The sequence below is a fragment of the Choloepus didactylus genome, chromosome 12 (assembly GCF_015220235.1).
Source record: "Choloepus didactylus isolate mChoDid1 chromosome 12, mChoDid1.pri, whole genome shotgun sequence".
Classification (NCBI taxonomy): domain Eukaryota; kingdom Metazoa; phylum Chordata; class Mammalia; order Pilosa; family Megalonychidae; genus Choloepus; species Choloepus didactylus.
The window spans coordinates 4,429,983-4,454,147 of NC_051318.1; the positions used below are offsets into that span (position 1 = coordinate 4,429,983).

The following is a 24,165-nucleotide window of genomic DNA, read 5'->3' on the forward strand; positions in this document are numbered from 1 at the left end:
GACTACATGTGGAGGATATACCCTGGCTTCTCCTTGCAGCTTATAGTAAACTGTGAGCAGAGAGAGATAAACTTAGAACTGAACTCCTGGGTTCAAAGAGACCAGAAGCTGATCGCTTGGAAAATTACGAGCTTCCAGGGGGTGGAATCCCAGAAGCTACAGCCCAACGTGAGGATGTAACCAAACATGGAACCCAGTCACCATTTCAGTATAAGCCAGGATTGGAGATGGAATTATCCAGAAAGGATTTGTGGAAAGTCCTAGTGTCTAATGGCTTTGACCCCTGTGTGCTTCATGCAAAGCCAACAGAATTTTTGCGAGATCTTTATAGACAGAGCCATTGCTGGTCTGGACTGGAGGAGACAGACAAGGAAAAAATTAAAGGAAAAATTTTTTCAAAGACAGAGCCATGGAGGTTGAGTTCTGGAGTCAAGAGGTCTCGGGCTGGGAGAGCAGAGCAGCCCACATGCATGGAAAGGGTGAGTTTGCCCTGGAGGTCGAGGGCAGGCTTTCCGCCTCGATTCTCTGGAAGAGTTTTGCCATTTGAGGTCCCAAAGAGGGCGGAGCACATTCCCAGGGAATTGGGGAGAGCCTGGCTGCCACCACACTGTTCTGAAGGGGTTGAGCGTGTGCCCCGGAGATGGAAGGGAATCCGGGAGCTGCCCCGATGTTTGAGGGGGGTGGGACCGAGAAGGTGGTCTCCCCAATGTGTGGGTATGTTGGAGCACTCACCCAAGCATTTGGAGAGAAAAGGGCTGCCACAAAGGCCCTTAGGAAGGGTTAGACTCCTGCTCTCTCAAGCCCCAAGGATGCAACATTGTTCTGTTAATGACTCTCAGACTTTGAAATCTAATGGAGTTTGTCCTGCGGGTTTTAGGAACTGTTTTGCTCCTGTTAACCCTGTTTTCCTTACTGTTTCTCCTATTTCAATGGAAATGTTTCAATGGAAATGTTTCAATGGAAATGTTTCAATGGAAATGTTTATCCTATGAATGTCTCTTCTTTGTATATTGGGAGCACATAACTTGTTCTAAGTTCACAGATCCACAGTTAAAGAAAAATTATGCCTTAGGACTAGCCATGCCTATAATTGATTTTGATGGGATCTTGTACTTTTGTTACTGAAATGATTTAAGTTTTTGTGATATTGTGATGGAATGAATGTATTTTGTATTTGGAAAGATAATGTCATTTTGGGGTCCAGGGGGTGGAATGTGCCGATTTGAGTGTATTGTGTCTCCCACATGCCATTATCTTTGTGGTCCTGTGGGGCAGACGTTTTTGGTGCTGGTTGGATTTGCTTGGAATGTGCCCACCCAGCTGTGGGAGATGATTCTGATGAGATGTTCCCATGGAGGTGTGGCCCCGCCCATTCAGGGTGGGCCTTGATCGGTGGAGCTATATAAATGAGCTGACTCAGAGAGAGGGAACTGAGTGCAGCTGGGAGTGATGTTTTGAAGAGGAGCAAGCTTGCTGGAGAGGAATGTCCTGGGAGAAAGCCGTTTTGAGGCCGGAGCTTTGGAGCAGACGCCAGCTGCCTTCCCAGCTAGCAGAGGTTTTCCGGATGCCATTGGCCATCCTCCGGTGAAGGTACCTGATTGCTGAGGTGTTATCTTGGATGCTTTGTGGCCTTAAGACTGTAACTGTGCAGTGAAATAAACTCCCGTTTTATACAAGCCTATCCATCTCTGGTGATTTGCATTCTGCAGCATTAGCAAAGTAGAACAATTGTATTCTCTCTCTTTTCAAAGCTTTTGTTGTTGATTGGATTTGTATTAATGTTCTTCTCTGACATTTCAATTATCCAACCAGGCTGGGCCAGGGACCTAGGAAGGAGGCACTCACCAGTTCCTCAGGGCCCTGGGGAGAGGGTCAGGTAAAGTAACCCAAAAAGCCTTTACTTCTGCTCCCCAATTGTGTGCTTTCCTGGTTTGCCCAGCATATGGCCCTCTTCACCCAAAATCCTTTGAGATGTCTTCCTGGAAGTGCACTTTCCTCACCTGCTAGCAGATGGTGCTCTTTGGAAACCTATTCTCCTCTGCCTGCAGAAGGCTGAGATGCTCTCTGCCCACTCCAGACAGGGGTGCAGCCACACCAGGTTGGGTGAGTTGGATCCACAGGTCCCAGCAGACCAAATTCTCCAGTAAAAGGCTGGAACAGTGCTAGACCATGTCCCACCCTGTTCTTGGGAGGAGGGGGGAGAGAAAGAAGGGAAGAGGAGGAAGGAAGGAGAGAGGAAGTTCCCAGCCCAATTCCCAGAACTTTTCCTGGGTTAAGATACCTCCTTTCCCCCAGGGCTGTGTCCCCTCTACTTTCCTCCGCTCCCCTCACCTTCCCCCTTCCTTTTTCTTTCAGAGCAAGAGCCTATGTGGAGGGACTCAGGTAGAAGGACAGAGGACCTGAGATCTGGACCGTAGAGCTTAGACTAACAAGGACCGGGGCCTCGTTTGAGATATAGTTTATTTAAAATCAAATGCCCCTGTCAGTGCTGTTACTTTGGTGTTCCACACTATAACACCATGGGTAAGGAACTGTATTGTCGTTTGTTTTGCCATCACTCCCCGGAGCACATCGCAGGAGGCTGCCCACCTGGGGCTGCCGGCTCAGCCTCCCAAGGGCCGTTCCCATTGAGCTGCTTTCACGTTATGTCCCTGGACTTTGTCAAATGCTGTGAAGAAAACAGCCAAGTAAAAACTGTCTGCATGTGCTGTGAAATCATTCTCATTTGATTTCTCAGTGTCCCACATGTAATTAATCTCCAAACTTAGAGTGAGCAAAGCTCTGTGTGCACACTTGGACAAGATATTTGACCTCTGGACCTCAGTTCCTTCATGAGCAGTAGGAACGATCGTCTCTACCTTGTGTGATGGTTGTAAAGGTAAGAAATAATGTATTTGCCACATAACAGAGCAGAGCACCCAAAGGGCACTCTCTATGGTTATTAAATTCTCAATGTAGCTCTCACTCCACACACCCCCTTTTGCTTTTGGCAGCCCATCGTCTTTGGGCCAGTGCACCTGCTCTCCTGACTCCCTGCTACGTTTTCTGTTTTTGAAGCTCTGCTGTGTGTACCTCACCTTTGGGCCTCCTCCATTTGGCTTCTCCATCTCTAATAAAGGAACTTTTGGTCTCCCATTTTCTCACTCAAAAAACAACCAACAAGCACTCGAAAAACCCTGCAAGCCCTGCAGCCCCAGTGAGAGCCCACCCTTGCTGAGAGCTTCTGCCTCTGGGTCCCCCACTGGCCAGGGCCCGGCTGCTCAATCTCATTTGGTCCCAGAACAACCCTTTGCAGTACACCAGGCCTCTAATTTTTGAATCTTCCTTTAGCACCAGCTCAGCAATGCACTTTAATGGTGGCTTTTATACTTTATCCTCCATTCCAGTCGTTCCACTGGGAAGGGCATCTGGCCTGCTGAATGGACGGGGCTTTTCCAAATACCCTTCTTGTCAAGCCGCTGCAGTTAACAGGAGCTGGTTTTCCTGGCTGATGGAGGACAGTGCCCAGCTCCTGTGGGGACCCCTCCACCCACCCTGACCCCTGGCCTCCAGCCCCAGGGTACCCATGTGGGTGACCCTTCTCGGGGACCACTGGAGGGGTGCCAGACTCTGGCTCTGCAAGCCCCTTCCCCTTCTCTCGTGGTGGGCAGGGCAGGTAGGAGGACTGGGGGTGGGGGGAGCATATGGAAACTGGCAGCTGCCCCTACTTCAGAGAGACAGAAATGTGGATTTCAGCTGTTTAACCACCTTGTCAGGGAGTTTGTTGAGTTGAGTCTGGTGCTGGGCAACGGGCAGAACCCGACTTGGTGCCGAACGTGCCTTTGGGCTCCAGGTGACCAGCTGTGGCCCCTCTGGGTTTGGGGGCTTGGGATGGTCTCTCCCCCAACTTCCCGGCCTGCTCTCCTTCAGATTGTAGACCCCAGGTCTCAGCCAGGAGTAGACTTGGGGATTTCAGGAACCAGTAACATTGCAAAACCCTTTCTGGGAGTGACTTCATTTGATGAAGAAAGCACATGAGAAGTACTCATCTGCAGCTGACATAATTTCATTTGAAAGGAAATGTTAAGCGAGTGCAAAAGGCATGACCCCAGGATGAAAGTAATGGAGCAGTTTTAGGTTTAGGACAAACTTCTCTGGCTACAGGAAGAGACCAGGGGCCACACCCTCCTCCGCCCTGTGAGACCACGGCTGCCCCGGCCGTCTCCCCCCAAGCTGGTGGCGCTGCCGGTGCCCACCCAGGGCTCCCTCCTTCCAGGCCCCCAGACCTATGCTGACCCCTTCAACCGTGAGCAGCTCCCCAGCCTCGCCCCATCTCTGCAAGTCCGGGATGGAGGGTGGGGGCGGGACGGGCTGCACGGCTGGCCCTGCCCTGACCTCCCGTGGGGCTGCCTGGGTTCCCTAGTTGGGGGGTGGTGAGAGAAGAGGTGGACCAGGTGACCTCCGAGCTGCCCCACAACCCCAGCTGAGGGTCCCCTGCTTAGGCCCCCCCAGCCCTCCTCTCCCCGGGGCGCCTCTGTCTTCACAACAGTCCGGGCATCAGAGAGAAGGGGCTGGGGGCGGCCTGGGAACCTGCAGCCGGAGGGAAGGGACGTCGGCAGAGGCGAGCCCCACAGACACTGGGTTTTGGCTCTAGAGGCAAAGAGGGAAATGATTCCATTTATCCAGACAAACGACCCCCTGAGAAGGCCCAGCTGAGAAGCTGGCTTTCCCACTGGTGTCGAGTGGCCTCCTGTTTTTGTTTTTGTTCTGACTGGGAAGGGGCATTGCAGAAACACACAGACAAACACAACCACAGATACTAAATGCAACGAAGCCTTCCTTTCTCATCAGGTGCCACACAGAGCTGAAATCCAGGCTTACGTCCACGAGAGGTGGTGGGAAGCCAAGAAGCCCCCCCGTCCTCCGGCGAGGTCTGGCCAGCTGGTGTCGAGGACTTCACGCATTTACGTGGCGCTTTATGATTCATGAATCGTGTGTTCACATCAGCTCTGCCTGTTGTGCATGTGAAGACACCGAGAGCCAGGAGGCCTGAAGAACCGCGGTGGGCTCAGACCCAGGACGCCGCGTCCCGGTGGACGCCAGGGTTTTCCTGCCACTCGAGATGTGCAGCGACTGACTCACTGGTGCCTTTGCTCGCCCGGCAGCATCTTCAAGGGCCTAGCGTGCAGCTCACAGACCAGTGGGGAGGAGAGATGAGTAAGTGACAGTTACAGTACAGTTTTGTGCTGGGTGCAGGGGCACCAAAAGGAAAATTCCCTGTGGTTGTGTTTCGTCTAGAGGAAGAGGAGGCAGGGAAATAAGCGGTGGGAAGGCAGGGAGAGGGCTGTGGGAGGAGAGCTGTGTGCCTGCCCGCGCAGTCCAGGGGGGCTTCACGGAGGAGGTGGCGACCGGAACAGTCAAAATAAGGACGTCAAAACCCTGGGAGGAAGGGACAGGTGGGGTTTGGCCCCTCAGCGTGGTGGACAGAAAACGGCCTTCGCTGATGAAACTAGTGTTCAATACCTGTGAGTCCGCAGGGACTGGCCACGGGGTCCCGAGAGTGTCCCTGCCTCTCCGCCAGCAGGGCTCGGTGGCACCCGCACTCAGGGAGGGTGCCGAGGGCGCCGAGCGCGAGGCCCAGGTGACTGGGGGTAGGATTCGGGCTGCCGGTGGCTTTACAGGGTCCTGCTTCTGGGACGCCGTCTGGCCTTTCCTATGGCGCAGTGGCCCCCACCCAGCTCCAGAGCAGCCCCGGGGTCAGCGGCTGCGGGCTCAGCGGGGTGGTGAGTTGCTGTCGTGTGCCAGCCCCAGACTCGAGGGGGTTTTCCCGATAGTGAGCGGGCAAGGGCGTGGGGCTCGGGGCTCCTTTTACGTGCCCGGCTCGTCCTGCCTGCCTGGCTCGGTCTGGGCCTGCTGGGGACAAGGAGTTAAAGGGGGCGATGCAGGTTGGAATGGGGTTGGCACAGGCGAACGCTGTACGAGGGGTGGGCTGGGGGTCCGAGGGGCTCCCCACAGCAGGGTGGCTTGGGGTAGCAGCTCCTGGGGGTAGACAGATGAGAACGCGTCCCTCGGGAAGGGCCTCTGTGCCCTGTGGGATGGAGTTTGTCCCTCAAATTGCTGTTGAAAACGGGCCCGAGGATTGCCCACACCCCAATCACATGGGGTCCTAAATTCTGCCTTCAGAAACCCCCCGGGTGGGAGTTTGCCCGCTCTGGTCTGAGGATATCTGCCTTCAGCAATGGGACACCGCAGCTGGGGACCCCCGGCAGGGTGGGGGGCTGGGGCAGGGGGGTCGGCCTGGAGCCAGGACAGCAGTTAGGAGGCTGGGCCCCAGCCCAGGGGCGGTCACAGGTCTGTGTCAGTGGTGGGTGGGCCGAGGAGTGGACGGAGGGCGTCTGCAGGGTGGGGGCGACCGGCTTCTGGGCTGGGGGTGGGAAGACAGCGACAGGAGGCCTCCTCGCGCTCCCCTCGGCGCAGCCCCTCTTGTCCTGAGAAGGCAGAGGGACTGTCACTTGTGGCCATCACTCCCAGCCTGTGTGCAACCCCATGCTGACTTGGGGGGCACAGTGCCCTCCCCAGGCCACCCCTGCTGCCTGGCCAGCAGCTGCTCAGCTCCTCGGTAGCCCCCCCCCCCGCTACCCCACCTGGGCCATGCGTGGTGGGTGGTGAATTCTAGAAAGGCTGGTTTCAAGCGGAAATAGCCCCATGTGACTATGCACAGGTACTGAGCTTTCATATCCTCCACCTTCAGCTGAACAACCAAGGCAGTGGGTGGAATCCACGACGGCCGTCTCCCTCTGGCCCCTCTTGCCCCACGTCCCCACCAGGGGGTCAGGCAGAGCTGCTCCCCCTTCGGGCAATCACGGCAGCTCACCAGGGCCTGCTCCACCTGCCCAGACGCCGTGGGCCTGGATGTGGGGCGACATGGGGCCCTTAAACTTGTATGACGGCACGTCAGTGTGCCAATGAAATGGGAAATGATCAGTGAATTCTTTGCATATTTTATTTTTCTTTTTTTGATTTCCAACTCACACACATCTGGCATATTTTACATCTTTGCAATAAAACATGGTTACAATAGCTTAAGGAATTTATATATCCAAAATATTTCACCATGATCTCGAGATGACGTGAACTTGTCTTCTGGATGTTCGGTCTCCTCCCGGTTCTACGCTACAAACTCAAGATATTGCTCACAGCCTGGTGATGAAGAACTTAATCATGATGTGAGTCCCCGTAATTTCAGAATCTCATAAATACAAAGAACAATGAAGAAGGAGTTCAGGGCTAAAACTTACTAGCACAAGGTGGATAACAAATAAGTAATCACATCAATAAATAATGGTATGCTTCTGCTGCAAAGTGCCAATACAAAGAATCCATTATCTTGTTTTATCTTTTTAAATAAATGACTGCAAGGGAGTGTGAAGTCTGAGAAAATTACATTCCTGGAAACATGCCTCATAGCCCTACCGACACGATATGTACATCTATGACGATACAGTCACCAAATATACAAAGAGGAAACGTGGAGAAGCACACACGCCCCGGGGTGTCTAACTGGACCAGTGCGATGTGGGGATGATCATCTGGGAGCCGACGATTTAGATCAGAAAGGACGGAGCGCCTCAGGCCACGAATGTGGCTTTAGGTGAGACTCTCACAAGAATCTAAGAGAATAACTGCAGTTATTGTTGCAATAAAGTCCAACTTGTCATTAAGGAAACCTAGCTGGTCAAGAACCCAAGAGAAAAAACCTGTCGCATCAGATCCCTCCCGTGCTGGCCGCACACCGAGCCTGGGGGGGCTCGAGGGAGCCGGGCGTCACAGCTCCCCCTTGCACGGAAGGACCTCACCCCCGAGCCCCCTATCTGCTGTGACTTCAAATTAGGAAGGGGAGGGCCGAATTTTCTTTGTCTAAAGTATTAAAATGGCAAATAATGGCTTCCTATCCAAATGCTTTATGAGCAAATTTCACTTGGAAGGGATGAATTTAGATTAAAAAGTGCAAACCATATTTTGGTGACAATGTCAAAAATTACTGACTGAGCCCAAATCCGACCCTTTCCCGCGAGCTGTGTCCTCAGCCAGCCCTTCTGTCGCGCAGCACATCTGCTCCACCAGGACATCAGGAATCAGGAACATGCAAGTTGTAACTCCACAGTAAAATTAAGAAACGTTTTTGTTCTTTATACAAGGTTTTACTTTTACAAAAGTATCCCTTTAAATAAGATGCATCTGATGTACAAAGTATCAAACGTGGTTTGTTTTGTTTTTTTCTCAGCTGGAAAAGAGGCCGGAAGTGGACGCAGGCCAGGTTCAAAGCTGAAACTAACTGGACACGTGGCTCCTCGGCATCCTCAAAAGTCTCTGTGAGCGTCCTACGACCTTTTCTCAATAAACAACAATATATGAAATAATTACCAAAACACCTCCTAATTCATATAATTTACATGATAGAAGCTTGCTTGAGTAGCTGGTGTTCAGTCGTGAAAAAACACACAAAGTGAGATGGCTGCCGGCGACGGTGTCCAGCTGCGGCTGGTGCGACGGGATGCACAGACGGAGTCGGGGTGGGTGCGCACGTCCACCAGGGAGGAGGCCTCTCCACCAAGCGCGTGTGGTCTCCGCTCTCACGGGGCCTCTGGCTCTTCGTTCCCCGTCAGTATCTGTTCTGATGCTCGTAGTGCCACCGATTAAAATCTATATTGAAAGCTACAATGCTGCCGGAAGCCATACCGGTGATCAGAGTCCTGGAAAAGCAGAGGCGGCTGTTAGACGGGCGCAAACCCACTGCCGCAGCTGCGACTTTCCCGGACAAGACCGTGAGCTCGGCGTCTGGTGCGGGTTGATTTATCCTGGATCCTCCTGCAGGGAGCTGACCCTGCGCCCGCCTGGCCTGCTGCACCCCACCCTCGGCCTCCCGCTCAGGGCCACCCATTTCTTCCTTGCTTGGCTTCTCCAACAGTCTCTGCCCTTCCTTTCCTGCGTCGCCTGCAATCACTTCACCCCTTAAGTTCTCCACACTCTCCCTCGGGCGATGGTGCACACCCTGCCTCGATGCTAGACGCTTCTCTCCGAGCACAGGGCACGGCGGGCCACGTCCATCCCACACGCCTACTGAACAGGTGAGTGACCCGCCAACCCGCCGTCTGCCGGTAAGGCCTTCCTCGTCTCCTCTCCCCCGTGCTTCACCACCCGCCAGACGCAGGCCCTGTGCTTGCTGCCGCTGGGTGGGCTGCTGGAAGCCCCTCTGCCGCTGCAGGGGTCCGGGGCTCGTGGGCGTCTGTCCACATCACCAGCTGTTTAAGCTTTGCCCTGACCCCTCAGCAGAAGCACGTCTTTGAGCATCCATCCCCCATAGATACACATCTATTGGTTCACACTGTACATGCACGGACCAGTGTTCTAAATGTCAGGCACGTTGTACAACGGCTAAAAGAATTGAAATTAAAGATGGGGTTGAAATAGAAATACTGTGGAGACCCCCGGGCCGCTGTGGCTTTGCCTAAGCCCCCCTGTCTGCCCTCTGCCCAGGCCAGGTGAACGGTGCAGGTTCCCGCAGGCTCCCCGCCCTCCCCAGCCCTCGAGGGAAGGTCGTCACACCCCCTCCTGCTACTGTCCCTGCGTCCCTCCCGCACGGCCGCATCCGACGCGCCGAGCTTGTGTAGTCGGGGTCCTCCTCGCGCAGCACTTAACCTACGCTGAGGCGACAAACGTTTGCAAGATGAAGACGTGAATGAAAAAAAAAAAATTAGGGAGAAGATTTAAACTTTGCAGCAACATAAACTATGGCAAGCACTGTAGAAACAGCCGGATATCTGCAAGTATTTCCACAGTGAACCTTTGCTGTTTGTTCGAGAACAGGGGCTGTGGCTCCGGGGACTCGTGGCTCCCATCACGCTGCTTAAACTCTTTAAAAACAGTCCGTGCTTCACACCACACACTCCCCACACAACTAAACTACGTAACTTGGGTTTTCTTGATGACTTCATTTCGATTTCACTACATGGGGCAGATGACAGTTAAATTTAGTGCATGTTTTAATGTTATATTTCTCATAAGGACTATTGTGCACCAAAAAAAAGTTGGTTAACAAGCTTTTCTTATTTTTGTTAAATACGTACCAAAAACAAAATGAGAAGTGACCTGCTATATTAAGATGATAGGGTTTTAGTTTATTTTTTAAATTCAGAAATGTTAGACTTTCTATTCCTAATTTTTTTTTTTTTCCACTTTCTAACAAACCCCAAGTTCAATTTTAGGAACAACAAAATCACATCACAAACTAAAGAATGGAAAATCATATTACTATTCTTATCAACCCTTTCCAGAAAGTATCTTAAAGGAATACATAAAATGCAACAAAATCACATAAATAAGGAATAGGGGAATAAGAAAATGGGAACTCGAGATTGTATTTCAGTTAATGAGCCTCACACCTTTTAAAATTGGCAGCCAGCTGAAGGCCTACGCTGGCATTTTTTCTGGAAATTTTGAGCAAGAAGTGCCTCAGGCTGAAATCCACCCGTGCTGAGCGTGAGGCCGGAGGCCTCCGGGGGGCTCTGGGGGGTGAGTGCCCCCTTCTGGGCCCGCCTGCCCGCCCCGGCCCCGCGGGCGGCTCACCTCTGGTCATGGGACAGGTCCATGGCTCGGATGCCGGCGTCGCAGCCCGGGTAGATGTAGAGCTGCTTGAAGTCGCAGGCCTGCCAGACCTCCACCACGCCACTGTCCCCGCCCGTCACCAGGTTCTGCCCGTCGCTGCTCAGCAGGATGGCCTTCAGAGAGACAGACAGCCCCCGCTGCCCTCACGGGTCCCAGCCACCCACGGCCGTGCCCAGGAGCACGCGCTGCACTGCCCTCGTAATTTCACCTACGTTCAGTATTACTCCATCCACAGAATTACCAGTGTGGCACCCATCATGTCCTCACAGATACAAAGGAGCTTGTGAACACCAAAGTTAAGCTACAAAGAGGGTGCGATCGACCCAGTCCACGGAGAAGCTGAGAATTAAGTACTGTGACGTTTTGTTAAAGTCCTGAATATTAACCATGTCGAGACTTTTGGAACAAATGGCAGAAGCACATTTAAGACTTGTTTTCAATAATGCTGAGCCAGCAATTACAATTCCTTTGGGAATGAAGGGCACTTGTGTACGTGCAATTTTGGTTTAGGATTCTAAAGAGAAGATTCTCTGACAATAAACTAACTTTTCCTGCTGTGAGGGTGCAGCACTGAAACTATTACTTGCAGAAGGAGCTGAAAGCCTCTCACCAATCAGCAGTCAACGTCTCTACAGTCTGATTCACCGGGTGAATTACCTGAGATAGTGTGAACTTTGGGATCACTCGGAGCGCTGGTCTACATGGATTTAAATGCTTTTTAAACCAGCACACATGTTAGCACATCACTGGATGTTAAGCGGCTCATCCGCAGCCTCTCGCTTTCAGTCCCCACTTAGCCCGGAACACGCAGAGTTACCCGTGTGGAGTCGCTGATCTCCATCTGAGCCAGGAGCTTCCCGTTGATGCTGAAGCTGGTGAACCGCCCTCGCTCGTAGTAGATGATGCAGTGGCCCTCGCTGGAGACGGAAATCAGGCGTGGGAACAAGCAGTTTTCAGGCCCTTCGAGGGCTCTCAGCAGATCTCCAGTGATTGTGTGGACAAGGCAAGGGCCTTCTGTGGAGGGGGAGCCCGGGAGGGTCAGGGAGGAAGACGATGGCGTCAGCTCTCGCGGCACAGGAGGTGGGAAAGAACAGAGGCCCGCGCTGCTGACAGGGACCAGCCCACAGAGCAGCCGCGCCCCAGGCCACCCATGTGTCACCCCAAAGCCATGTGCTGCCGCCGATGGAGCCCCCCATGGAGTGACGATGCCCCAGGCCCCCTGTGCGTCCACCCCAAGCAGCAGAACACTACACACGCTGTTACCTATTTTTAAAATTAAGACACTGACTGCAAATCCCCTATTTGTGCATCTCTGGGTCACCTGCTCTTAGATACTAAGATGAAGAAATGTGTTCCCGCCTTCCAACACTATGTCCACTTCCGGCAAACCAGCAAGAACATGCTCTTTAGACCAAATAGGATCAGATCCTCCCCTTGAGTAAAAGCCTCCACGGCTTCCCATATACCTGCATGAGAATACAAACAGCCAATCCCTGTGTGATCGGCCCCATCACCTCCAGCCGCCTCCAGCCCCAGCAGCCCCCTCTCGGGTCCTGTGAGCACCAGGTGCCTTCCTGCCCCAGAGCTGCCCCAAAACTACACCGCTGCCGTGGGAAGCCGGGAGAGCCAGCTACTGTTTCCCCCACCGGCCTCTCCGGCCCTGGCCTGTGACAGGAGGGGCCTGCGGAGCCGGGCCCACGGTCACGCTGCAGCCCATGACGCCCTGACCCCCACACCCCTGCTGCATCCTCAGCATTTTACCTGTCTTTGAAAACATTCTTTCTCATGGCTGCGTTTTATGAATAACACTGCAGTACGGATGACCACAGAGCACCACCTAACATCTTACGCATGTTTTCTCTTAGTCAACATCGATAACAGATCTGTTGATAACAGAACTGAGGATTACGTTTATCTCTGGAAAGGCCCCTCAAAGCAATACGTCGGGGATCGGGGTTGGCCTTAGAAAACGACGTGTTATCTGAAGATCTAAAATGAATCAAATGGCTTCTGACCTTTAGCACCACTGATCACAAGGCCAAGCTCTGCACAGACAGAAACGCAGACGACTTCGTGGTCGTGACCCGTGAGGACAGCTCTGGGTGCAGGGTAGTCGCCTGTGGGAAAAGAGGCGCCGGTTACACAACGGGTCGGTGCCAGGGGGACCCTCGACCCAACACGCCCCACGCCCGGCACCCAAAGCTGGAGGCACCCAGCAGCCGTGCGTGCTCTGGAAGGATGGAGACGGCAGTGCCTGCCGCAGGGTCGCTCAGCTGACTGTGTACCCGCTGACCTGCTGAGGCCGTGTGGCTGTTCGTCTTGCGCCCCTGCGACGGGTCAGCACGTCGGGAGGTGACCATAACATTCCTACAAGGTGGCCGCTGCTGCTACTCGAGGCTTTGCCAGGTTCATCCACTGAGCAGGTGTTGGAACTGAACCCGGAGCCATCTAACTCTGACCCATTCTACGATGTGTCCTCAACGCTCCAACAGAGCAGGCCGAGGTGTTTGGTTTCTGGGGTGGGGTGGGGTGGGGAGAGTAGGGAAGGGGAGCCGAGGTTTCCTGACTTCACACGTGCAAACCCAGAGAAAAGCCAGGAGCCGACTCAGGCGCGCTCCACACACCCCGTGTGATGCCCTCGTGCCGGGCCCTGGCCCAAGACCTAACCTGGGGCCACAAAAAACTTCTCAGGGCACCCGAGGCGCTGCCTGAGAGCTGCTGCTGTGAGAGGAGCACACGCGTGTGCACAGAGCACGGCAGGGGCCCAAACGCCCAGCGTGTGCAGAGCAACCAGGACAGCCGGTGAGTCAGCTGGAAGCAAGGTGGGCGAGGAGCGCCGGCCACGCCAAGGGGGCACCGTGCCCGCTGCTGCTCAGTGGGGAGAGCGTTTGGGGCGCCGGCTTTGGATGGAAACGAGGGATCTAACTGTCCTGGGGTGCAGGAGTGTGGAGGAAAAGGGAACAAGCTGGGGCAGGGTTCTGAGGCAATCCCTGGTAGGGGGATGAGAAGCCCACACTGGCCATTGCGGCGGAGAGTGAGAGACGATGAGGCCCCTGCTGAGGTTGCCCACGTGGCACTGCCGAGGGCCTCCCGCGGCCACCGTGTCCCTCTGGTTCTCCTTTCTCCTGCTCCTCGGGGCCGGGCACTGCCCACACCCTCCCCTTTCTCCTCTCAATTTTTAAAGCAACTACAGCAAAGAATGAGCACCACCTATCAACGCGCCCTTGGTTATGTGTCTGTGTAACACTGTTTCCTTTTAAGTCACTGGTTTCATTAACCACCACCGTATGTCCCCGAAAAGGCACGCCGAACCCGGTTCTTGTAACCAGCACTCCTTCAGGAGTCTCGACATTCTCCCCCTTGAGTGGTATTTCTCAAACTGGGGTCAGTGTACTCTGGAATCTGTGGATACTTTCTTGGAGATGAGAAAGTTCTATGAAAAATTTGAAATTTCAGATTTACATTTTAATGAGACTTTAAATTTTTTTTTTTTTTTTTTTTTACCAGTTATAGAGATAAAATGTCTGTGCCGCCATGATCTATGCTATGCTAACTCTTTGCTGTGGCAATTTAAAATTGAAAAATGCTTTAAAAACTTAGATGCACGAATTAAATCTGTTTCTCAAACCAGGGTTCATGGAATCCAAGAATGTCTCCCTAACATCTGTGTGTGTGTGTGTGTGACAATTCTGCTCCTTTCAGAAGGTATCGGTGCACAGCTCAAGTTGGAGAAGTGCTGCCGCGGACCGTTCTTCCTACGAGTTCACCAATTCGTTTCCAGTTGGCAGCATCCACTCAGCTACCAGATTTTCATTTGTTTTCAGAATTTAAAAAATTACATAAGAAGAATATTTTTTAATATACATGATTAAAAAAAATAAAAAAGAGCCCCCTGACCTGGCCACCCAGTGTATGGAATGGGGTGGAGCTGTTCCCCTCAGGAGCTGTCTCCTTCCTCGCTCAGAGAACACGCTGGGCCCTGGCAAGCTTGGGCCACTCCCGGCTGTTTACTCTGCGTCACTGGCATGGCCGCACGGGCGAGAGCTTCCTCTCACGGCGCTTGGCCCCTCGCACGCCAGCCTGTTTTCCTACGTGGACTCATGGCCTGGGTGGGCTGGTGCACAACCCTGTCTTGGATCTCAGGGGGCTGCCTGCCCTCCTGTCTTGGAGCTGCTCCTCCCAACGCCCGCCCGCTGGGGGCAGAGGTTCAGGCCCAGCATCCCTGCCGTGGCACCACCATGGCGCGAGCTCTGCTTCTCTGCCCCCAGTGGCAGAGAAAAGGCCACCAGTAGCTCAGGGCAAATTGGGGGAGAGAAGAGCACAGCTGAGTACACGTATCGCCCAGCAACACGCCCAGGCCTCCTCTCCTCTCCCGTCCCCCCAGGCCTCCCAGGGCCCTGTCAGCTGTCCCCAGCCCACCAGCCTCCGGTCTGCTTCCGGGGCACCTCCCGGATGGAGGGCAGAACGGCTGGCAGCCGGGTGAACTCACCACCTCACTCTTAATCCACGTGCACGGCTCTAACGTGCTCTGGGTATCGGTGGGGCACCCACTGGTATTTGCCAGCCCTTCTGGATTTGTTCAAAACATACTGATACAATTTACTAAACTGTGCTTCAAATTTATAAAACTACCCTGGTAAAATGATGGTTAGTGTTGATAAGATTTTATGTGTACTATTACTCTTAATTTTTCTAAGTGATTATTTTACATAGGAGAGATTGGAACCCTGAAAAACCCTGCAATTAAACATTTTATAAAATTTATATAAAGTTAATCTAAAGTAAAGAGTTTTCAGAAACATTTCCCTTATTTGCTATATGGAAAAAGAAAAGCAGGGGATACTGAGAAAAAGGCACAAATGGGAATATTAAAAATATCCCTTATGTCTGACTCAGAAGGCTTACAGTGTTTTATTTTTCATTACAATTTCCCCAGATCTTCTGAATAAAGTGTGGAAGGTAACTATCGGGGAACACCGTTTCAGGGTTCCTGAAGGCACTGTTTCCCTCTCTAAGCTGGAGGAAAAGTAAATAAAATGCACTTAGGGCTTTTTGAGTTGGGAACCCTGCAGCAAGGGAAAGCCTGTTGCCTGTATGTCATTTTGTTCCTAGACAGATGTCACCCACCCCAACGGCCATGCAGAACCCTGGGAATCTCCGGTCACCGTCACTCACTCCTGACGGCCGTAGCTCAGGGCTCCAGCCCCTGCCCCTCCCCACCGTCCCAGGAGGCTTGCTCTGTGCTGGAACCACCGACCCTGGAGAGCAAACATCCAACCCGCAGGGTCCTTGTATGCAAGCACCTCCACGCACCCTCACAATAAACAGACACCACCTCACTTCTGTCAAATCATTTCCCTGTTTTCAGAACGGGCGAGGAAAAGGACACACAGTGTTGGGTGCTGCTGTCCGTGTGGACCGCCAGGAGCTTTCCTGGAGAGGGCCTGAGGGTTTTTGAGAACCCAACAGACGTCACTCATGGCTTTTCTGATTTTGAACCACTGGTGGGTCCACCCCGAGGGGAGGCTTGGATCCCTCTGCGTTAGAACTAGCCAAAGATGTGGACCCAGGCGTGGGGTCTCGGGTTGGGACCCTCGGGGTGTTCTGTGGGCATTGAAGACGACCTCCTGAGCTATGCATTCTGATTTTACTGGTGCCTTTTGTGCCGGGAGTAAAAAAAAAAATAATTGTGGAGGACATCTGCATTCACATTTACAACAAACATGATGGAACTTTGATTCAAAATCCCAGAATGAGAGCGTTACTCGGAGGGTGCAGTCGATTTAGACACAACTGGACATCGCTGCGCCAGAACCGCACGGGGACGGCCGGGAGCGCTGGGCCAGGGAGGAAGGTGCAGTGGGGCCCACGTGGAAACACCCCACAGCTGGAAATGACACCTGAGCCAGGGCGTGTTTCCACCTACTGGGTGCAGGGCGGAGGGTGGGCCTGGGCCGGCTCCTCGCGGCCCCCGAGGCCGGCTTCTCCTGTCTTCTCTGCGGAGAAGGCCGTGGTGGGCAAGGCTCTTCCCTCCAGGCCCTGAGCCCGCACCCGAGCGCCCTACGCTAACTCTCCATAAACAGCCGTGCAAATCGCTGCCTCTTCCATCGGGAGCCTCGGACTCAGGTCAGAGTCAGGCAGCCGGCAGCCTCCTCTCCCTGCGGGCCCCACGACGTCCCCGAAGGCGAAGCTGAGACTGGAAGGCTGGGCGGTCCACAGCCGAACGGTCCCGAGCTGGGGATTTTACTGATGTACGCGGGGTAAGAATCATCACACCTGGAACCATGCTTCCCCTGGTCCTTCTGAGAAAGATGGTTTTGCATTTTCTAAACTCTAGGCAAGACCTTTGCTTTGAGTAGTGAGACAAACCTCCCTAAAATGTATATAAATACATGTACTTAAAAAAAATGTCTACGCCATTCTCCATCTGTGCTCTGATCTCTTGGAACACCTTTGGCTGGTGAGGGCTGAGGGGTCGTCTTCCTAAAAGAAGGCTGGCCGTGAACAAAGAGAGTGATGTGACTTGGCAGATGTGCAGTGACAGGCTGTGGCTGCAGGAGGGTCAGTGTGCGGGGCCAAAGCACACACAGTGGGAGTGCCGAGGAGGTGGGCCGCACAGCTGGGCCACCTCGTCCACTGGCTTTTCCTTTCTTCCTTGGTTTGCATAATGCTTGCACATGAGTGACAAGAGCTGGCTTTAGAAAGTGGGACAGAAAAGCATGATGACAATATCATATATGTTACTCAATGAATAGTAGTAGATTTGATTTGAAAAGATACATACACCCTCTTTCAAAGTTTTGTATTGCTAGCTTTTAAAATCTTTGCGTCTATATCATTCAGCTTTCTATAAAGCACCTTATATTTGGTACAAACATTAAAACCACTCACTTTAGCAGCAGAAGGGATTTTCGTATCGTAAGTTTCTGCTGTCCCTCTCGTGACTATCTTGTTGGAAGCTACAGCACGTAATGAGAAATGTCAAGTCCCAAGATCAATGGAATCTGGGACTCCAGGGACTTGACAGGAATTGCATTGATCCTTGTAAAGAATACCAGGCCGAGACGGGCTGGAATGTATTGCAGAGAAGGGCTCAGGAGGATGCGCGGCCAAGTCCAAGATACACACCTGACAAAATCCAATCAGCTCTCGGCACCAACCGCTGCTCTGCCTTCCTTCCTTTCATGCCAAGGCTGCTTCCAATTAGAGTGCGCAAATTAATTTCTATCACTTCCAAATTAGTTTCGGAATTTGTGCAAAAGTCCGTTTCAGATGAAAACATCTGTCCCTCGCATCTTTGCATTCTGTTATCTAGTCAAGGACCTATTCAAAACCCCTGAGATAATTTTTTATGTGCAAACTCACACGTTTGAAGAGTAACAATGAATGTAAGTGTTATAAAGTATATTAATAAAACAACTATAATTCAACTATCACCTACAGAAGGTGGCCTTTCTTTCCTTCTTTTATGGTCTGAAACTCTCTTGTAATAATCTGTTTACAAATTTTCATTGCCATCATGGCAATTTCATTAAAACTGCAAAATTAATTAGACTATTTCTGAGTTTGCTAAATTAGTCACAACAATTATATTTGACACAATGAAACCAAAGATTCTTTATATAACTACCTAAAAAATCCACAAACATTACTTATTCTTCCTCTGTATGAATAGAGCTAGCCATTAAAGATGATAATGACAACACAAAAGGGGCGTTAATATACGAAAGGCAGATGAATTCATGGTGAGAAAATTCAGTGATGCGCACGTAGGGTTAGCCAACAGAGCTTATCGTTTCCTGTGGCCATGAGCCAGCAGGACCCAGCTCTGGAGGTTTTGTTTTGTGCGAGGACCACCCCCTTCGAGCGTGGGTGAACACATACAACCTTTGAAACTGAGGGCACTGGTCTCAGGCTCCTTAATATGAATTTAGACTTCACTAGCTCTGTGGTCTGGAGCAGCAATGTGTTAGGAGACAGAACACGAGCAGCCATTGCTCTGACCTGTGAACCGGGAGCGAGAGTGCATCAAACTGCAACAGAAACAAATGCTTTTCCTTCACAGGGTGAGCTTGCTGATGGCAAGGGCCGTGTGTCAACACCCACAGCTGCCCCCACAAAAGCGAGCTAACACACCCACATCCTCCTGGGGTGGCTCTTTAACAGATACGTGAGTCACACACCAGTCAAGCTGACCAAATACGTGATCTGACTGTTTCTCGTTTTTACTACTGTGATTATCTATTCGGTTAAAAAGCTGAAACCACTTTTCACATAATCATCAATTTGGACCCAAGATGTAGAGCTACTCGTGTCCCAACTACTCGGTGCACATGGTGCCTCCGGGCGGGAAAGCTGGCTGTGGTCAGTGCCCTGTGGATTCTCGTCCACCCCACGAGGCCGGGGGCAGGCTCCCCAGCATGCCAGCTGCTGCGAGTCTGGCACACGGGGGGCCTCACGCCGTGCTTGTTCTCGGCCAGCCCCCAGTGCTCATGCCATTACTCTGTTTATACCGGAGAAGCATTTTTCCCTTAAGGATAATGGACAAAGGAAGCCACAACCCACCCGGGCCCACACTAAATGTCCAGTGGCATCTTAATAGCGGGTTTCATGGAAGCGGTTGAGGGTCTCAGTAACAGCAGGTTATTTGCAAAGAAAAAAAAAAAAAAAACGACTCTATGATGGAGGCAATACTGAGAAATACATATTGATAATATTCCGTCATCATTTCTGAAGGATAACTGGTCCTTATTTAAAGCTTAAATAAAATACTGCTTTTAACAACAATAACCTTCATAATTTTGTCCTTAAATAAGGATTAACATAAACATTTTATATTTACATAGCTCCTGTTGAAGGAATCTTAAATGCCCTACCCAATATTTGATTTAACTTTTCTTGCTAGCTGGTGGACCAAGCCTACAATCAAGAATTAACCATCTTTTGTTTTAAAAGATCACTAGAAAATAAAGCACCTAACATAGGTAATTGCTATCACTTTATCATTTCTTTTTTGAATTCGCTACCTCAGAGCAGTACATTATAGAAATCATCTCTGCTACCATTTGGCAGGTATTAAGAAATGAATCCCTTTCTTTGAAATATCGCTTGCATCATTTCTGAGCTTCATTCTGAAGATGGCTAACTACTTGGATTTAAAGCTCTTTTCTGTTTCAGTTTTTAATTTTTCCTATCTGGTGACATCTACGTTTTGTCAGCATGTGTGGAAGACACCGAACTCTGAGCTACTGGAAGTCTGGTAACTGAACGAGTAGAGTATTTGCAGGCAATCTCTCGTTCGGTTCTTCATGCACTGAACAGTATTTACTGAGAACCCAGCAGGTGTGTCCCTACACTGGGAACAGACTTCAGATGGAGAGAGAGACGCAGTCTACTTCGGGTGTCCTTGGAGCAACAGGGCCGAGGGATCGTACTTGCTGGTCCATGAGCAAGAGGTCCGTGGAAAATAAGCTGGAGAAACTGTGGGCTAACTGGATGCTCAGCAGGTTTTCTTGTTGTAAGACTCAAAGCTCACAGAGAGAGTCAGTGCACACAGTGTTTCCCGGATTATTCTGGGCTAGGATTAGAGTATCCTCCCCCCTCCCCCCCCGAGGACATCTTAGGGGGATACTGCTGAATGAAAAACACTTAGGAATCATCCCCAGCAAGGAAACCTGATTCTGCAGTTTTTCCATCCCTGAAGCTTGTTCCAAGGGGGATTCTCACTAATAGTTTTCTAAATGAAGAAACAGAGAAATGACCAAAACTGACCACCCCACACGGGGGGAGGTGGTGAGTGCCGGAGAGGAGTCCAGGCAAGGCAGAGGATTCCTTCCAGTGCCTTCTGCTGAGAGAGAGCCTGATGGACCGGGTGGCACCTCGGGGAATTTCTGAAGGAAATCTGAAGGGACATTTGGAAGCTGGCGAAGGCAGCCGAGCAGGGAGACACGTGAGGGCCTGGGAAACGTCCGGGATGGAGCTTACAGCGGTTGTTCTTTCTACACTATGAATATGACCACATTCCAATAAAGACTCTTCTGCTTAAGCTTCCCGTATTATAAATTCCTCACCCTACCCAGAAAAAACCAGGAGGAAAACCAAAAAGGCCAAGTGCAGTGTGAAGGAGAAGAGCAGAGCACTCACTGCTGTTCGGGTTGTCCCCGATGATGTGGTGCCGTCCACTCCAGTACCAAAGCAGCAGCGTGGCGTCCCGAGAGCCGGACACGATGTAGCAGTCCCCGCCGATGTAGGACTCGGACCTGGCCAGGCACGTGACCACATCCCAGTGGCCAAACACGATCTGGGTCAGCTTCCCTGCATGCACAAACCACAGCTTTACTTCAGTTCTCTTTGGTTCCCTTTTATTTTACGAGACTTGGGAAAAGTGTATCTATAGATGCCAAATTTGCAAGATAATTCAAATCCAACTCTGCATGCTTTCCTCTTCAGAGGTGGGGACTGATTAAGGGGAGGCTTGAGGTCTTTTACAGGATTTCAATTTGGGGAAGGGGCCACAGCCCTGCTTGTTCTGGTGCAGAAAGGATGGATTCCATTATATGTTGTTATTTGGCTTACAACATGAACATTTAACTTGAATACTGGTCCACAAACTGCCAAATGGTGAAAATGCCTACACTACTAAGTATGGTTTTATATTAAGCTTTGGGTGTCGCCATCGTCAGCTGTAAGGTTACCTGTTTCTGTGGAGTAAACTCTGAAACTCTTATCCCAGAATCCACAGATAAGAATATAGCGATTATCTGCTGTGACTACAAAACAGTGTGCATTGATTTGTATACTCTGGTCAACCAGGTCTGTGATCTGCCGTTTGTTCACACCAGAGTTATTGGCTGGAAATAAATAGGAGAAAGAATTTAATGCAAGATTCTGCAAGAGTTCCACTAAGCTTTTACATGAAGAAAAGAATACATTTATGCTTCATTTATCTAGAAATGGGTTTTTCAGGCTGTAAGATTATTAAGATTTTAACATTTCCCCTTGAGGAATATAAATTTTTTAGTAGTAGTTATTATTTATGAGCCATATTACACATTTAAAATTATGCCAGGAACCTAAGTTTGTGCTCCACCAATAAAGAAAAACCATATGAAGAATTCAAGACAATGAATTTAAAACAAAATAAAAATATTAAAATGCATTTAATTCTACAGACGTTCATGACGCACAAGTTTATTAGTGTCCAATAAGAACCAAATGAGGAATAAATACTGTATGAAGCATGTTATATACGGAAAGAGTGTCTTAGTATTTGCCCCAATCTGTCACTTGCTGATGGCATTTACAATTCATGTGAGAAGAGTGGAGATTTGAGCAAGGAGTGGTGTGAGGCTGGCAGTCCCACGGGGAGCTTGGGGTCAGCCGCTTTGGAGACTGGGGTTGTCCACAGACAGACAGATGGACGGACGGCCTCTCCAGAGGGGGCTGGGGAGGGAGGAGACGGGCAAAGGCTCCGCAGAGAGGCCGGGACTGAATCAGACTCCGGCTGATTTCCCCAGGGCCTGCCTTCACCCAGTGCTCCCCATGGCTGCCCCTGTTCAGGACGGGTTCCTGGGCTGAGTTCTCAAGCAGCCCACGTCCCGATGCAGATGTGGGTCCCCACCTCGCTCAACACCACCCGAATCGAGCGCTACCATCTGTGGCTGCCCACGAACACCAGAGTGAATTCTAGAGAAGGTGCAACAACACACACACCCCAAAAAAGGCAGAAAGGGAAAAGAAGGTGCTGGTTCACTTAAAACTATACAACCAGTCCTTGAATATCATCCTAATTTTCCATGGTTATACACTAGCTATAACCAAATGTCAGTCTCTCTGATGGAGGAACAGCTAGGCTGACTCTCAAAACATTTTTGATCTTAACCCTATTCTCTCAAAGACATTTAAATGTTATTGTGTACAGGGGGATAAGTAATTAACTGAAATTGTATTTTATCTCATTTCTGGGTTCAGTGTTGAAGGGTGAATTAATATAAGAACAAAACAACATATGCTTGTATATGGCTTAATGACTTTTCATAGCATTTTCTATTTTTTTTCTAATTTCTCTAAATAATCCCATGAGCTTGGTGGAATGAGCATTACACAAACAACCTCACTGATGTGAACGTGGGGCCTCGAGACACTCAGTACCTGCTTCGGCTCACGTGGCTGGTAAACATGCACATGGTCACTAGTTTTGTGCCAAATAAAATACTTTTGAGTATCTGCTGCAAAGAATGATAGGTGATGACCTGCAATTCTTTGAAACTTTTAATTTAAAAAAATGTTTTAGCCTTATCAATTGGAGATTTCTAGAAAAGATGTTCTTCGGTATTGATTTATAGACAAAGACCCCCTGGGCCAAGCTCCTCTTCAACAATCTCTTTGAACCCTTCTATTTTAAATGACACAGAGTTGTTCAAGAATATGTTAGGCTGGAAGAAAGGACAGTGTGGAATTATTTGCCTTGTTTAGAACCAACTTAAAAGCCCTCCTAAAATATCAAGAAAATGCACAAATAATTGCTTTAATGACAGAAAGTTCTTAGACGGCATATTATTGCTTTCATAGTTCCTTAATGTTATTTGCACATTAATTTTGTGACAGAAAAAATATTCTTCAACAATCCTTCGTGGGAAACGACCGTCAGTGTCTCCGCGGCCGGCCGGAAGCCGCGTGGCCGCCGTGAACCTACCGATGAGCGGGTCCATCTCGATGGGCAGATGGTGCGCCTGCTCCAGCGAGTATCCCGGGGCTCCCCGGAGGCCTGGGGGCGAAGGAGGGCACCGTGAGCGCTCAGCCCGCTCCAGGCGGCACACCGGGCGCTCGGCTAGTCCTTCCCAGAGGGACTCAGCACGCGCACGGCTCTGCACGGGCGCTACAGCACCACCCACAAGGGCTTGTTTCCACCCCACACGCAGAAGGCTGCAAAGAGCGCCGTTCCCGCCCAAAGCTGGACAGACACACGGCCAGACGCTCCTCGAAGCCCTCAGGGCCAGGGTCCGCGGAAGGGCGGGGCCTCCGTGCAGGGAGGGGCGGGGCCTGCCGGGCCGGGGGAGCCGGCCACGCCCACGGCCTCCCCGCGACCCGCTACCTGGGGCGAGGGTCTAAGGCCCAGCGGTGCCTGCAACCGGAGCCCCAGTACCAGCCATTCTCAGAGGGAAGTTCAGGGCCTGGCTAAGCTGTCAGTCATAATTTAATAGCCCTAACCTTCTGAACAGTTTTAAAGAAAATATTTAGGCCATAGAGTTTTCTCTAAATGCAAAACATTTCTAGAGGCTAGGACTCCTGAGAATAATAAAAAGTCAAAATTTTTTTCTTGTATGTTTGTTGCACATTTCTGATTGAATGGAAGTAGTTCCATCTCATGTTGATGATATCAGTGGCAACAAAATGGGTACATATTTACACACTCTGGGGAAATGAAGCTACGGTTTAGATCACTGTGTAGAAGTCAGGAGGGTAGAGAGATTCCAGTCAATCCAGCACAGCTCATGTGTTCAGTCCCAGAAACAGTGGGTG

The 24,165-nt window shown here is 50.9% G+C and overlaps 1 protein-coding gene across 7 annotated transcripts in view; it reads right to left on the minus strand.

Annotated features, from left to right (window-relative positions):
- Positions 1 to 6,975: 6,975 nt before the first annotated feature.
- The window catches only part of NBEA (neurobeachin), a 637,956-nt gene continuing 620,766 nt past the window's right edge, over positions 6,976 to 24,165 (minus strand). For all 7 annotated transcript variants that reach the window (XM_037800588.1, XM_037800589.1, XM_037800586.1 and 4 more), the window contains 7 exons: positions 23,339 to 23,410; positions 21,339 to 21,494; positions 20,788 to 20,958; positions 12,660 to 12,761; positions 11,462 to 11,658; positions 10,606 to 10,757; positions 6,976 to 8,732 (listed from right to left, as the gene is read on the minus strand). In XM_037800588.1, the coding sequence (XP_037656516.1) occupies positions 8,642 to 8,732; positions 10,606 to 10,757; positions 11,462 to 11,658; positions 12,660 to 12,761; positions 20,788 to 20,958; positions 21,339 to 21,494; positions 23,339 to 23,410 (941 nt within the window). In that variant the 3' untranslated portion in view covers positions 6,976 to 8,641. The remainder of the gene's footprint in view (positions 8,733 to 10,605; positions 10,758 to 11,461; positions 11,659 to 12,659; positions 12,762 to 20,787; positions 20,959 to 21,338; positions 21,495 to 23,338; positions 23,411 to 24,165) is intronic.